At 40.4% G+C, this 15,323-nt stretch overlaps 2 protein-coding genes, 2 long non-coding RNA genes and 1 other non-coding gene across 5 annotated transcripts; 2 read left to right on the top strand and 3 right to left on the bottom strand.

Annotated features, from left to right (window-relative positions):
• Positions 1-710: 710 nt before the first annotated feature.
• LOC145430960 (uncharacterized) lies at positions 711-1,079 on the bottom strand. Its single transcript, XR_013911318.1, has 2 exons — positions 944-1,079; positions 711-816 (listed from the first exon to the last, which is right to left on the bottom strand). It is a non-coding gene; the product is annotated as an uncharacterized LOC145430960 (long non-coding RNA).
• Positions 1,080-6,090: 5,011 nt separating this feature from the next.
• Positions 6,091-6,459, bottom strand: LOC145430958 (uncharacterized). The gene is made up of 2 exons (XR_013911316.1): positions 6,324-6,459; positions 6,091-6,196 (listed from the first exon to the last, which is right to left on the bottom strand). It is a non-coding gene; the product is annotated as an uncharacterized LOC145430958 (long non-coding RNA).
• Positions 6,460-7,179: 720 nt separating this feature from the next.
• trnar-ccg (transfer RNA arginine (anticodon CCG)) lies at positions 7,180-7,252 on the top strand. The gene has a single exon. It is a non-coding gene; the product is annotated as a tRNA-Arg (tRNA).
• A 107-nt stretch (positions 7,253-7,359) lies between these two features.
• zfand1 (zinc finger, AN1-type domain 1) lies at positions 7,360-11,631 on the bottom strand. The gene is made up of 8 exons (XM_026179624.2): positions 11,514-11,631; positions 11,054-11,096; positions 9,659-9,698; positions 9,413-9,540; positions 9,174-9,265; positions 8,906-9,024; positions 8,614-8,769; positions 7,360-7,599 (listed from the first exon to the last, which is right to left on the bottom strand). The coding sequence occupies exons 1-8, from the start codon at positions 11,566-11,568 to the stop codon at positions 7,408-7,410; spliced, it is 825 nt and encodes a 274-aa protein (XP_026035409.2). The 5' UTR covers positions 11,569-11,631; the 3' UTR covers positions 7,360-7,407.
• Positions 11,632-11,935: 304 nt separating this feature from the next.
• chmp4c (charged multivesicular body protein 4C) lies at positions 11,936-15,144 on the top strand. The gene is made up of 5 exons (XM_026180933.2): positions 11,936-12,326; positions 13,153-13,330; positions 13,697-13,805; positions 13,912-14,038; positions 14,455-15,144. Exons 1-5 carry the CDS (start codon positions 12,137-12,139, stop codon positions 14,514-14,516), a joined length of 666 nt encoding a protein of 221 aa, XP_026036718.2. The 5' UTR covers positions 11,936-12,136; the 3' UTR covers positions 14,517-15,144.
• Positions 15,145-15,323: the final 179 nt, after the last annotated feature.

The raw sequence follows: 15,323 nt of genomic DNA, 5'->3' as shown, positions 1-15,323 counted from the left end.
ATCGGGGGGTGGGCTCCCCAGGTTACTGTGTATTTAGAAACTAAACTTGTTTTGTTTTGTGTTGTTTTTTTTATAGACCTTTCTTCTCTTCCGTTAATCGAAGCAGTCAATTAACACCTTAAAATACCCAAGTATTATACATATATCAAATATAAATAATTATTCATCCATATGTTACTCTGAACATCACACAGAAAAAGTCACTTTTATTTTGTACTACTTTCATTCTGCATACTCCAGAGTTTCTATAGTATATTTGTGGTTTCATCAGCTATTAAAAAAAGGATGAGTACTTTCGTTTAGCACTAAGCAGTGAACATCATCTCAATCCTGCTATCTCACGTACACGTGCTACCTGTTTATAATTACATTTAAGATCCCCCTACTCCACCCTCCGTGCTACAAAGCAAAAAAAGATGATTTGACATTTGAGGGTGTTGTCATCAAGGTCCCTTAGCTCTAGAAAAAACTGGCTTTGGTGATAAGGCAGTAGCCACCTCTTTTAAAGCCTTTTAGACTTGGTTTTATGTATTTTATGCTGTCTATTACATGTTGTTTAATTTGCCGTATCTATATGTAAGGAAGAGGACTCCCTTACTGCATTTATTTATATTATATGTATAGCACTTTAGAGCACACCTTTCACTTTATTAAAAGCACCTTATCAAGCACTTTATGAGCATTGCACTTTAAGCATGGATTTGCACACAAGCAGTTTAAATATTTATTGTCTATTTATTGGGAATTTTAAAATCAGTTGGTGGCCTTGTTTCAGATCCTGCACAGCTGCTCCTCATCAAGGAATGTGGTGGTTGTCTGTCAGGAGAGAAGAATGGTGATTGTGATTAAGGTTTACCAATAAGGAAAACTAATGCAAATGTGTGTGTGAAATCTAGGGATAAAAGTGGTGCAAATAGGTGTTTGTAAGTTAATGATTACTCACCTTTCTTGCCTGTGTCCTCTTCAAGGTGTTTGGGCAAATGTTTCCCCGGGGGTCCAGACACCATTTAAAGGTTCCGGGAGAGACCATGGGTAAAGAGTGTGGTGAATCTTTTTGTGCTTGGGTTTCTGGGTTTTTATAATATTGGGTTTGGTGTAACATTAAAGTGTGAAGTATTTATTAATATGTAAATGTGAAAATGTATTTATGTATTTATTTATTCTTATTGATATATTGTATACTGTGGTGGAAGGTTGGGATTTAAGAATTTACCTGAGAGTGGAATAATGGTTGAGTCTGTGACAGCTGAACATATTTAAGGCTGCCAGTTGTCATTAGAGGGTGGATTTTTGTGCTGTGAAGAGGCTCGACAATTGTTGTAAGGAGAGCCATATAGCGAATAAATACTTTGTTCCACTACACTTGCCTTGGTCTGTCTCACTGTGTTTCCAGCCGCTAAGGGCTGCCCTGTTACAAGTGGTGTCAGGAGTGTGTCACTCATGCCACAGTGAGAAGATGATGACAAGAGGTGGAAGAAAGCCAGGCCAAGAGGAGCAGCCTGATGAAGGAGTTGGAGCTTCATCTGAGCTAGAGGCCATGGCAGCAACAAGCCCTGAGAACAAATTGGAGGAGTTAACAGGGTTGGTGAAATCTCTTATGTGGTCTCAAGCAGCCAGAGACCAAAAGTGGGAGAAGGATTTGTCACGTCAGGAGCAAAGGTGGAAAGGCATGCAGCATCAATTTCAGCAAATCCAGCTACAAGTTAACGCTGTAACTGATAAGCCTGACCCACCAGAGGCGCCAGCGCCCCCTACAACATCTGAAGAACAAGAACTTGGATTCAATGGTGAAGACATTCCAGTGGCCAGTGGGTCCAGGTCTTTAATTGAACCAAAACTTTTTCCTCTGTCACCAGAAGATGACATTGAACATTTTCTGACTACGTTTGAAAGAATGGCAAACGTGTGTCGATGGCCCAGAGATGAGTGGGCTATTCGTCTGGTTCCCCTGTTGACAGGTAGAGCCCGCACAGCCTACATTCTTATGGATTTAACAGACTCTGAGAATTATGATAAGGTGAAAGAGGCAATTCTGGCAAAATATGAGATCACTGCTGACACCTACAGACGCCGCTTCAGATCTCTGAAAGTTGAGCCAGGTGAGACGCCACGTGAACTTTATGTAAGATTGAAAGACCTGTTTTCAAGATGGATTAAACCTGAAAAATCAACTGTAGAAGAAATATCTGAGCAGATAATTCTGGAGCAGTTTTTGAGAATGGTTAATCCAGAGCTGGAGATTTGGATACGTGAGCATGACCCGAAGACTGCAAAGGAAGCAGCTAGCCTCGCAGAGGTTTTCACGTCAGCCAGAAAAGGAAGCAAGAGCACCTACTTCAGCCGGGAGACCCACTACGCCCAACCAAGTAAGTCCATTGGGGGTGAACAGGGTTCTGGTCAAGTTCAGGCTAGAAATCTTTCTAGTTCTAGGCAGCTCCCTTCCCATAGACCTCACAATGTGAAGAAATCCTTTAAGTCTTCAGTTCAGGATATTAAATGTTATCACTGTCATAACTTTGGCCATACACAACAATTTTGCCCTGCACTTAAGTCAAAACCATCTCTTTTATGTGCAGTTCCAAGACCAGCCACAGAGCCAGTAGGAAAGAAAGCTTGTACTGTCCCTGTTTTAATTAATGGGCGTAAAGAGGAAGCTTTGCTTGACTCTGGGTGCTTTCAGACTCTTGTACACTCTAGCATAATTTCAGGAGAAAAGCTAAGTGGGGTTGGGGCTACAATAAGTTGTGTGCATGGAGACGAACACAGGTACCCCACTGCTGAGGTTTACCTGACAGTAGGAGGTCAAACCTACTTGTTAGTGGTAGCTGTTGTTCCCAGTTTGCCATATTCAGTGATACTTGGTAATGACATCCCCACTCTTTTTGATCTAATACACCAGTCAGATTATGACCCTCAAGTGAGTGCTGAGAAAGACATTCAAGGCTTAGGTGATGAATCTGGAAGCTCACTTCCTCTAGATATGACAGTTGAACCATTTAAACCCTGTCATGTAGTCACAAGAGCACAAAGTGCAAAGGAAATGATGCAAGAACTACCCTTTTTTGAGGAGTCTCTCGAAACGGAGCCAGGGAAGATTAGGAAGTCTAGGGCTCAGAAAAGAAGAGAAAAGTTCAAAGGCTCAGGGGAAAAAGGTACAGCATTGTTCCCTAAGCCAAATAACCAACTTGAGTTTGATGTTCCCTCAGATTTAGGTGCACTCCAAAGAAGCGACCCTACTCTAAAACCCTGGTTTGAGAAGGTAACAGAGGTAGAGGGGGCTAGTCAAGGTCAGGTAAGCTGTCTTGCAGACACTGTTTACTTGATTAAAGGAGGCATCTTGTACCAGAGAAAGGGGAAGTGCGAAGCTGTGGCACTCCCACAACAGTTCAGAGACAAAGTTACGGATTTGGGTCATTCAATTCCATGGGCAGGTCATATGGCTTTTCACAAAACACTGAATAGGATCAGCAGCCGTTTTGTTTGGCCAGGGATGTATGTCCAGGTTTCTGAGTTTTGCCGTTCCTGTGAAAAATGTCAGTTGACCTCAGGCAAAGGAGTAGCGCGAGCCCAGTTGCAACCACTGCCAATTATTGAAACACCATTTGAGAGGCTAGGCATGGATATTGTGGGCCCTTTAGAGAGGAGCTCCACAGGTCATCGCTACATATTAGTCATATGTGACTATGCAACACGGTTTCCTGAGGCCTTCCCACTCAGATCAATTAAAGCTCGTCACATTGCTAATTGTCTTCTGCAGCTTTTCTCTAGGGTAGGCATACCAAGAGAAATTCTGACGGACTGTGGAACGAACTTTCTATCCAAGTTGTTGCAGCAGGTTTATAAGCTGTTAGGGATAAAGGGACTTAAGACCACCCCGTATCACCCCCAAACGGACGGGCTAGTGGAGAGATACAACCAGACTCTCAAAAGTATGCTGCGCAAGTTTGTCTCTGACACAGGTGCTGACTGGGATCAATGGCTGCCCTACCTTCTGTTCGCCTACCGGGAGGTCCCGCAGGTTTCCACTGGCTTCTCGCCTTTTGAACTTTTATACGGTCGCCAAGTGAGAGGCCCCCTGGATCTGCTTAAGGACTGCTGGGAGGAATCCAAAGCAGAGGGCGAAAACATCGCAGCCTACGTCATCACCATGAGAGAGAGGTTGGAGAAAATGGCATCATTGATGCAAGACAACATGAAAGCTGCACAAAAACATCAAAAGACTTGGTATGATCAGAAGGCCAGGGATAGGGTCTTCCTTCCAGGTCAGAAAGTACTGTTATTGCTTCCCACTAGCGATAACAAGTTGCTGACAAAATGGCATGGACCATACGAGATCATCAGACAAGTGAGTAAAGTCACTTATGAGCTGAATATGCCAGAAAGAGTTAAAAAATATCAGACATTTCACGTGAACTTGTTGAAGGCATTCCACAGCCGACAAGAGCCGGTCTATCAGTTACTGGTGCGTTCAGTTAAGGATGAGGAGGTGACTGAGAAGTTCTTTTCAACTAACATTCAAGTTTGTGCTTCAGTTGACCTTTCTCATTTGTCTCCTACTGAGCAGGCTGATATAAAACCACTCGTGGACCCACAGCTCTTTCGAGAGACACCAGGTTTCACATCACTGGTTCAGCATAAGATACGGGTGAAGGAGGATGCACCCGTTCGACAAAAGAGCTACAGAATTCCAGAACGGTTGGTGCCAGTGCTGCAGAAAGAAATAAAACTGATGTTGGACCTGGGAATCATTGAGGTGTCAAGTAGTGAGTGGTGCAGCCCGATTGTTTTGGTACCAAAGAAAGATGACACCCTGAGATTCTGTATTGATTTCAGATATTTGAATGCAGTATCCAAGTTTGATCCCTACCCAATGCCCAGGGTGGATGACCTGCTGGAGAGAGTTGGATCAGCAAGGTACATTACAACACTTGATCTGTGTAAAGGATACTGGCAAGTGGCTTTGGCGCCAGAAGCGAGAGAGCTGACAGCCTTCAAAACTCCTTTTGGTATGTACCAATTTAAAGTCATGCCATTTGGGCTTCAAGGTGCACCAGCGACATTCCAACGATTAATGGACCATGTACTGAGAGATGTGTCAGCATTCTCTGCAGCATATCTGGATGACGTGGTGGTGTACAGCCAGTCCTGGGAAGAGCATGTCATTCACCTACAGAAGGTGCTACACTCCATCAGAATGGCTGGACTGACTATCAATCCCAAGAAGTGCTCCATAGCCAAGAGAGAAGTGGAGTACTTGGGCTTTGTAGTTGGCTCTGGGAAGATAAAGCCGCAGGTTGGAAAGATTGAAGCAATTCAGTCCTTCCCAGTTCCGACAACAAAAAGGAAGGTGAGAGGTTTTCTGGGTCTAGTAGGCTGGTACCGGAAATTCATACCTTCTTTTGCAGAGCGATCCACTGTACTTAATAACCTCACAAAAGGCTCAGCCCCTAACAAAGTGCGTTGGACGGAAGACTGTGAGCAAGCATTCAGAGACCTCAAGGAAGCAGTTTGCACACATCCAGTTCTACACAGTCCAGACTTCAACAAGCCATTCCTCTTGCAAACTGATGCTTCGGGAGTTGGCCTTGGTGCTGTCCTTCAGCAAGAGGTGGATGGTGAAAGAAGGCCTGTGGTGTTTCTGAGTCGGAAATTACTCGACAGGGAGACGAGGTATTCGACGGTGGAGAAAGAGTGCTTGGCCATGAAATGGGCTATTGAGGCCTTGAGGTATTATCTTCTGGGACGTCACTTCACTCTGGAGACTGATCATCGTGCCCTCCAGTGGTTGAACCGCATGAGGGATGCGAATGCCCGCATTGCAGGATGGTACCTGTCTCTGCAGCCTTATGACTTTACGGTCCAGTATAGGCCGGGGAAGTCAAATGTGGTTGCTGATTGTTTATCTAGGATGACAGAGGACTGAAGCACTTCGCGCTTAAGAGAGGGAGGAGGAAATGTAAGGAAGAGGACTCCCTTACTGCATTTATTTATATTATATGTATAGCACTTTAGAGCACACCTTTCACTTTATTAAAAGCACCTTATCAAGCACTTTATGAGCATTGCACTTTAAGCATGGATTTGCACACAAGCAGTTTAAATATTTATTGTCTATTTATTGGGAATTTTAAAATCAGTTGGTGGCCTTGTTTCAGATCCTGCACAGCTGCTCCTCATCAAGGAATGTGGTGGTTGTCTGTCAGGAGAGAAGAATGGTGATTGTGATTAAGGTTTACCAATAAGGAAAACTAATGCAAATGTGTGTGTGAAATCTAGGGATAAAAGTGGTGCAAATAGGTGTTTGTAAGTTAATGATTACTCACCTTTCTTGCCTGTGTCCTCTTCAAGGTGTTTGGGCAAATGTTTCCCCGGGGGTCCAGACACCATTTAAAGGTTCCGGGAGAGACCATGGGTAAAGAGTGTGGTGAATCTTTTTGTGCTTGGGTTTCTGGGTTTTTATAATATTGGGTTTGGTGTAACATTAAAGTGTGAAGTATTTATTAATATGTAAATGTGAAAATGTATTTATGTATTTATTTATTCTTATTGATATATTGTATACTGTGGTGGAAGGTTGGGATTTAAGAATTTACCTGAGAGTGGAATAATGGTTGAGTCTGTGACAGCTGAACATATTTAAGGCTGCCAGTTGTCATTAGAGGGTGGATTTTTGTGCTGTGAAGAGGCTCGACAATTGTTGTAAGGAGAGCCATATAGCGAATAAATACTTTGTTCCACTACACTTGCCTTGGTCTGTCTCACTGTGTTTCCAGCCGCTAAGGGCTGCCCTGTTACACTATATTTAATGGGATTTTTAAAACAAAATATATATCATAGATTTCATAGCACTGTTTTAAAAGTGATGAAAGTGGCTGACAAACTGGTCCAGTGGCCTAATGGACAAGGCATCAACCTCCAGAGCTGGGGCTTGAGGGTTCAAGTCCCACCTGGGTCACTTGTAAGGTAGCTGCAATTAAAGTGTGATAACTGTGGTTGTGAAGTCTACAACAGTTCTGGATAAGTTTAAGTTAATGACCAGCTAAATCTATGGTGCTGCTACTTCTTACATCATTTAATGTGTTTCCATTCCCACAAAAACAGTTGAAGTTGCATACAGTAAGTTTAAGTGCCTTAAAAATACAGCATTGTTTTAAAAGTGATGAAGCTGTCAAACAAAAGGGCCCAGTGGCCTAATGGATAAGGCATCAGCCTCCGGAGCTGGGGATTGTGGGTTCAAGTCCCACCTGGGTCGTCTTTACTTCTATTTACCACAGCATCATTATAGAGATGGTGTACTTGATTAACTGCACAACTCCATAATGCTCTCTTTTCAGCTTGAAAGTAAAACCCAAAGCAACATTTATAAAATAGCAATTTATTTGCATAAATACAAACTGCACACAGAAATTATTCACAGTGTCTGGTCAGTTCTGTGTGATAGTCAGAAATATCATTCAGGCCTGTGCACTCATTGTCCAGATACTCCAGAATGACATTTCCCCCGTTATACAGAGGAGTTTCTGGGTGAGCCAACAGAGAGAGCAGGGTGTCATCCATCTGAAAAGCCTCGCCTGTCTGAGGATGACATAACCGCAGCTTCTGCAATTAAAGAGAAGAGGATACTGTTAAGAGATGTGCACGATGCTACACAGCTTTGTCTAGATATAAAACTGTAACTGTGGTGGGTACAATGTCCAACAACTCAATGCGTTTAGGCACGCAGACCTGTTGAATCTATACCATGAAGAATTAAAGCAGCTCTGAAAGCAAAAGCGTGTGTAAGAGAAAAAACAAACAGTGATAGGTTTAGCAAATAAGGCAAGACGGGAATGCTGCAGAAAATCGTTAATATTTAGGTAATATATTTATTTTCCCCACTCAGCGTGCTCTTATGTTGCTGTCTATTCCCAACAGTCTAATGAAGGGGACTGTGAAATCTATTTATCAAAGTGACATTAATTTCAGTGATTTAATATTTTGAGTGATAAATGGCTTACAAACAGACCAATCAATTTTCTAATGTGGCTTCTATTACACACAATTCCAGGACAAACATTTATTTGCTGTATCATCAGCTAACTTCCTGGGATGGTATGAAAAATAAATTGCCTGTCACCACGCAGCACATTTTGGGCTACTGTAGCTTTACTGCAGGGCTTGCTTAAGTAGTGTTACTAAGGTATGGTCGAACGGGTTTCATAATGTATTCCTTCTCACTTAGAGAATAGTAAAAAGTTATGCTCTAATGTGTGTATACACAAACAGCACTTGCCTATAGACACCTTACAGTATTAACGCAACAAATACCAAAGCATTTGTTGCTACAGTAACCTACGGTGGTAAAAAGACAGCCACCATTGTTCATTCAGTGGTGCTAGTTTCAGTCATTGTGCAAAGGCACTGTTTATAAGTTTGGGGAAGCCTGCAGTCAGCTGAGACTGAATGAGTCACTTGGATGAGTGTCGAAATGTTTCTCCCACTGAAACGCTACGTCCAGATGAACAGAATCAACCTTTTGGGATGTTGTGGCACAGACAACGCCGACTTTAAGCTCAACATACTTCACTAACCCATCGATATTGCTATTTGTAGTACACCCCTCTGTTCTCTTACCTTAGCTGTCAGCACGTTATTGTTGTTCTTGAGGCCAGCCAAAGAGGCTGCATAATCCACCACTTTCCCCACGCTCCATTTGGAACAGAAGAACATGGGCTTGCTGGAGTCTTTAAATTCTTTAGGAAGATACACCTGAAAGTAGTTTCTCTCTGTCTAGAAAGTAAAAATAAAAGAAATTGAATAATGGCAGGTGGATGACAAGAGATGTTTAACATGCAGTAATGTATACACAAGAAACTGAGCAGACAGTAAAGTGTCAAAATAAAAGTATCGACAGTTGGGATTTTACCTGCGGCAGCCCCTTGTCCCCTGCAGCATGCAACTTCAGCTTCATCAGGGCCACCTTTGCTGCGGTTGCACTGTTCTTTGCTCCTCTGCGCCCTTTACTTTTGGATCCATCTTTTGACTCTGAGCGGCCGCCAGGCACAAAGGAAAACAAAATCCAGGTTAACAGGTCAAAGGGAACAGGCACACAAGAGTGAAGGCAGTTGTTTAATACTGATCCCATGTGGACAAAAGAGGAATGACAGAAGAAACTCCGGACTACATTAACTAACCTACAATCTTCTGCACCAGCTCTTTGGTGGCTTGCATTCGAGGCTTTTGGACTTCCAGCTTCTCACACTTGTGATTATCTTGATGTCGGTGGCTATAAAGACAAAACAGTCAGTTTATTAGTTCTGAATTAATAAAAATTATGCGATCGGAGGTTTAAACTTTTTCTGCCATGAACAGGATCAAAAAACGCTCAAGAGCCACCGCCTTATTAAAAAGTTCATTAAAGTTGGTAACCTACGCTAAACAGAAATGTTTTTCACACTGCGGACATATAACTGGTAACAATTCTTTTCCCTTGCAGTCTTCAAATGAGCATGGATAACTTGTAGTTCCACCCGCTGTCCCGGATTCCCTTTTTACTGACTCCTAAAAAGAAAAGAAAGATAGAGTGAAGAAAGGCTTCAGCCATAAAGAGAAATGTATTTGTTGTCCTGATAATATTAGAGAAAGACATTAAGCTAATTTATTTAACAGCTCAGGATACCTTTGAACATGAGTGTCCATCTTTGCTTCTGTGCTCGAGACTGAAAGGGACAAAAATGTGTTTATCTGAGGTGAAAATGAACAATTCTCACCTGAATTATCTTAACCAGATAACTTCAGATATAAGAGTTTTCCGTACTACGAAGCTGGTTATGTTTTTACCAGAGTTTATTGTCATGGTAACCTATGTTAAGAACCTAATCTGCTCTGCAGCAGGTTATATTCCAGATAAGAGAACAACAGGTATGAACTTTCCCTGAAAAATAGCGTCACCAATCTTGGAAAAATCCCTCTGACATGAGTGCGCAGACAGAAGGAGGGTCTAAAGTTTTTCAATAGCGTCTAATATCTTTTTGTTTCCTTGTATTCTTAGTACCAACTTTATTCCTTGTTTTTTTTTCTCCTTTTGGCTGCAAACAATTTTACAACAATTTTATTGGTCTATAAAAATTAATATATGATCTTAAAACAGGACACCTTTTTGTACTCCTGGACCTTTTATTGAGTTTGCAACTAGACTAAGCTGACCTTTGAATTCTAATTTTATATTTAGTCTTTACTCTTTACTCAGCCCATCAAACACTACCAAGGCTGCAGCTAAGAGAATAAAAACTAAAATTGTCCTTTAAGCATTAACTTAATGAAATACCCAATTATAATCCACCTGATTCTCCTGTGTCTTAATGGAAGAGTTGTTATAATGAGTCTGGTCACACAGCATTTTAACCAAGTTTACTTTCCTGGATTTAAATAGACAAAACTGTATTAAAATTGTAGCTCTTCTCCCGTCTTACTGACCAAAGTGCACATTTTAAATACTGTACTCAACAGTAATTCTCCTCTCACACCGACTGTAGGTGTGTAGATGTTTTTATATTTTCCCATGTATATAGAGTCAACTTCCTTTATAAAATCACCTGTTCTACTGAGCATATTTGCATTGTAAAGATCATCTGACCAGTTACGTTTCAGAGGAAAGCCTGGGTTACCAGAGCAAATGATAACCAGCTTTGTGTGACCTCTTTACCTGACTATCAATGTTAAGGTGAGTGAATCCAGATAATGCTAAGATACCCTGGGTATTCTGACCTCACTCAGAGGCCTCTGGGGTGTTTTTATAGGTATTTCTTATTTATGTATCTTTATAGACAGAAGACTATTTCAGTTTGGTCCACTTCAATACAAAAGAAGCAACAGCGACTAGAACACAAAAAGGGATTTAACACTTAGTGTGGGGTCAGTTAACGACATTAAAACTATTCAAATATTATATATATATATATATATATATATATATATATATATAAATAATAATAAATATATATTACAGTATTCGTAACAACACGCTAACAGATGCACATAAGAAAAAAACAAAAAACCTGACTTGAAGTCTTACCAGAAAACACCACCGCAGGAATCACAAACAAATGGCAGAAAGTCTGAGAGAAGAATAAGGAGAACGTGTTAAATATGTTGTGAACAAGGACCATAAGTACACTTGTCCAGTTCAAACGATGAGATCTAACAATTTGTCCCAAAGTAGCTCATTAAACTAGTCTGACACTTTCAATCAGCTTCATTCACGTTACTTATATTTACATAACATTAAGAGTACAACTGTCGTAACTCATTTAAAGACCGAGCTGAATTTCCTTGTGGGAGTTTGTAGTTTTAGAGAAGAATGCTTGATAATAAATTGAGTTTTATCCGAGGGAACCAACGCTAACAAGCGTTAGCGCACAGGCTAAGCATGCTAAAAAAAAGACGATTAGCGTTTTCATAATAATTAAAACAGCAGAATAAAGTCGCACCCCAACATCTTTATTTACTGTGCTTCACACAAAAATACAACGGACCTTTCAGATTGCAGGAATCAACCTGGCAATGCTTCCCGATGTCTAATTCAGCCATTAGCTAACCGAAACAGCGTCAGCTGAGATCATCGACACGAACTTTGACCCCAAATGTGTCGTCACGTGACTGAGTCTATACCATATAAAACTTTTTAAATCTTTATATTTTTTTATTATATGTGTGTAACAGGATACACATGACTCGCATGTAAAGTAAAATAAATTAACAATTTCATTTATCCACATTTTTTTCACAGTAAATTCAGTTTTTTTCTGGTTTTATCAGCTTAATCAACATATCTGTTTGTACAACTAAATTAAAACGTTAAAACAAGATATGATGCACTGTTGTATTATCCCGTTTGGAGAGAAAACACGGAAAAGACGCAAAATTTAAGCCCTGGTGGAAACGGGAGGTAAGGCGTCAGATATCCAGACGTCACGCAGGTATCTGCGAAAGGTGTGGCGAGAGTTGTGTTCACGGCTTGTTTGAAAGAACACAAAGCCGTCGAGCTGGAATATCTGCCCGCAACACACCCGCCTTTGGAGAAAAGAAGCTTGGACGATCGTTCAGACTGTTTTGCTTTTTAGTTACCAACAAAGTTTACCGCCCCCAAACAGCCAAAATGAGCAAAATCTCCAATTTGTTCAAGGGGGGCTCGAAACACAAGTCGAAGGGAAACCCTTCGGCCCAGGAGGCCATCCACAAACTCCGGGAAACAGAAGAAATGCTGACAAAGAAGCAGGACTACCTGGAAAAGAAGATAGAGCAAGAAATTGCGATAGCCAAGAAGCACGGCACGAAGAACAAGAGGGGTATTTATATTTGTTTTTATGATGGTCTGAAAAAACGTGTGCACCTGTTCCTCCACCGAGGCCAGGCCAGGACACACTACGCCTCCAGGAAGTCTTATCTTGTACACTTCCATATTTTAATCTTTTGTCCGGGCAAATATCAAAGAAAAGGAGGTGGTTTATGGGCCTTTTATATCTCATTTTACATTTCTGTTGTTCTTGCTTAATAACTTGATGTGTGGTAGCAACAGCTCATGGGTTAAACCGAAGACACAATGTCTATATAAACAGAGTTTATAAAACCTGACTCTTATTTCTAACAAGTCTTTTTTTGTTTTATTTTTTTACAGTGAAAATCCCATAAAACCTTTAAAATGTACATTTTTGGACTCTTGCGACTACAAATGTACCAGCTTTCATAAATCCTAGTTCACATATCAAAAATTTAAGGTGGATGACTCTTTTGTTATTTAGATAAATGTGCAGGAAAGTGTTAAACAACTCTTAAATGTACAGTGACACAACTGTGAATACTTCCCTCGCAGTGATTGTCTTCAGTGTGTCATTGACAATGCCTGAAAATACAACAGGTTTCTAACAAGTAAAACAACAAAAGGTTTTTATTAAACCTGAAAGGTCCCTTCCCTCAGAGCTGCACCCACAGCCCTGGGTGGCATGGACTGTTGTCTCAGCTGCATTGGTTGTTGACTAAGAATAAACGTCACCCTGTGAAAGGGAGGAACCCTGTCTTTTGTTTGTTTGTTTGTTTGTTTTTGTTTTTTTGAGGACACATGACACTTTTGGAAATTTAACTGCACAAGTGACTTCTATGTCCTCTCTGTGTCAGCTGCCCTGCAGGCCTTGAAGAGGAAAAAGCGTTTGGAGCAGCAGCTCACCCAGATTGATGGCACGCTCTCCACCATCGAGTTTCAGAGGGAAGCTCTGGAGAACTCTCACACCAACACGGAGGTCCTGAAGAACATGGGCTATGCTGCCAAGGCCATGAAGAAGATCCATGAGAACACGTAAGAAGCTGCTCACACAAGGCAGAAACCCCCCTGAGCTTTGGTCTTACTTTCCACCGGTAGTCCTGGCTTGGTTGTGTTTATGTGCAGAGATTGTTTCCTTTTGAACAAGGAAACATGTGACGTAAATTCATTTATGAGCCATATTTCAGAAGGAAAGCTGCAACATACAATCAAAAATGTATAATTAGTCAAAATGATGAATAAATCCTAATACTTCTTTGGTGCAGTTTCAACACTACTGAATGTTGTGTGTGATAATTGAACACAGAGAATCTCAAACAGAATTTAATTAAGAAAGCAAGTGCGGTGTTTTGAGTGAGTGAAAACCCTTTCACCTTCTTTCACTCTTACTCTCATTCTCAGGGATTTGGGGAAGATCGATGATCTGATGGCAGATATCACCGAGCAGCAAGACGTGGCCCAGGAAATCAGTGATGCTATCTCCAGACCTTCTGGGGAAACATTTGATGAGGTGGAGACTGTCTCAGTGTTTATAAAGACTTTTTTTTTTGCACAGATATTAAAATATGCTTGGTATTTTGCTGTGTGGCACGTGCTCACCTTTCTTTTTTTGTTAGGATGAACTGTTGGCTGAGCTGGAGGAGCTAGAGCAGGAGGACCTTGAAGAAAGTATGATGAGTATGGGCGGACTGCCCAGCGTTCCCAGCTCCAAACTGCCTTCATCAAGATCCAATGAGCGCGCAAGTAAGTTTCTAACAACTGACAGATCTTACATGTGATGGCCACTTTCACACGCTTGCCTGCAAACTGTAATACTGTCCCAAATTAAAAAAAACAACAACCCACAATATTTTTAAAAATGTATCTATTAAATTATTAATTTTAAGCATATTTCTGTTAATTTGATCTTTAGTGTATTTATTTGAATATTATAAAATCCAATTATAATCGCGAAAATGTAATAATGGAAACTGATTGTTTTTTCTCCATTGTGAAAAGGTGCTGCAGTATATGCACACAACAGATTTTAAGGCTTATTATAAATACATTAAAGGAGAAGATTCTTTTTGCCATCAGTAAAATAAAAAAATTGGTTGCTGGTAAATTTCCCATGTTTAGTCCACAGCATTGATTATTAATTGTTTCCTCCTTTTTTACAGCAACCAGGAGAAAGGTTGAGGAGGAAGATGACATGCGCATGCTGGCATCGTGGGGAACTTAAGTACACTAAGGCAGCCTGTTTCCTGAAGAAAGCATACACAGAACTATAAAAGGATCTTTCTCACAGTCTTTTTATTATTATTATTATTATTATTGAAAGCCATTTCAATAATGAAGAGCAATATGTTGTTTTTGAGTAAACTTTCAGCTACATGACTAGTAATATTTATCAAGAAGTGAAGGAATAGGTTTTTGTTCCCATGTGTGAGGGGGTTTTTTGTTGTTGTTTTTTGTTTGTTTTTTTTCTTTTAATGGAAAGTTATGGAATGTCATTTCTGCCACTACAATAAAAAAGATTTGCCATATACAATTTAGTGTTAATATCTCAAAATTTGGGGTTGTGTATCTTAAATGTCTGAGAAAATAATTTTAACTTGAAAAATAACAAACTTTGACTTATGGATGGAAATTGTTTGCCTTCTTTGTCAGAAACAAACGTTCATAGAAACCATACTAATCTATGACAGAAAATTTTTAAAGGGTCAATGAAATTGTAGCTAGGGCTTGACTAATGCTTTTATAACTAAGGGAAAAAGTGTACTTTATTCAGCTGTAAATAACTTCTGCATTAATGTTGTAAATACAGGCTATTGCTTTATCCCTGTTCCGCAATAAAAGTCTTATACATATCTCAAAGTGTTTATGTCCTCTTTTTCTAAAAATAATAATTATTAAAATTTGATATGTAGCTATGTATTCTTGTGGTTATATTATTTTCGAGTCTTAAGTAATAACTAAAAACCTTTAAAATTGAGGATATTTGTGTACGTTTTATGCATCCGGTTTTTAAACGATGTGCCTTTATTTT

Source organism: Astatotilapia calliptera, chromosome 9 (assembly GCF_964374335.1).
Source record: "Astatotilapia calliptera chromosome 9, fAstCal68.1, whole genome shotgun sequence".
NCBI lineage: Eukaryota > Metazoa > Chordata > Actinopteri > Cichliformes > Cichlidae > Astatotilapia > Astatotilapia calliptera.
This window is presented reverse-complemented; position numbering and strand designations above follow the sequence as displayed.

Bases quoted from the DNA above. Each gene is read 5' to 3' on its own strand.
- zfand1 (XM_026179624.2), bottom strand. From the start codon at position 11,568: ATGGCTGAATTAGACATCGGGAAGCATTGCCAGGTTGATTCCTGCAAT. The intron at 11,097-11,513 runs GTCCGTTGTATT...TTCTTCTCTCAG, and splicing joins TGATTCCTGCAATCTGAAAG to ACTTTCTGCCATTTGTTTGT. The intron at 9,699-11,053 runs GTAAGACTTCAA...TGTCCCTTTCAG, and splicing joins TCCTGCGGTGGTGTTTTCTG to TCTCGAGCACAGAAGCAAAG.
- chmp4c (XM_026180933.2), top strand. From the start codon at position 12,137: ATGAGCAAAATCTCCAATTTGTTCAAGGGGGGCTCGAAACACAAGTCG. The intron at 13,806-13,911 runs GTGGAGACTGTC...TTTTTTTGTTAG, and splicing joins CTGGGGAAACATTTGATGAG to GATGAACTGTTGGCTGAGCT. The intron at 14,039-14,454 runs GTAAGTTTCTAA...CCTTTTTTACAG, and splicing joins AAGATCCAATGAGCGCGCAA to CAACCAGGAGAAAGGTTGAG.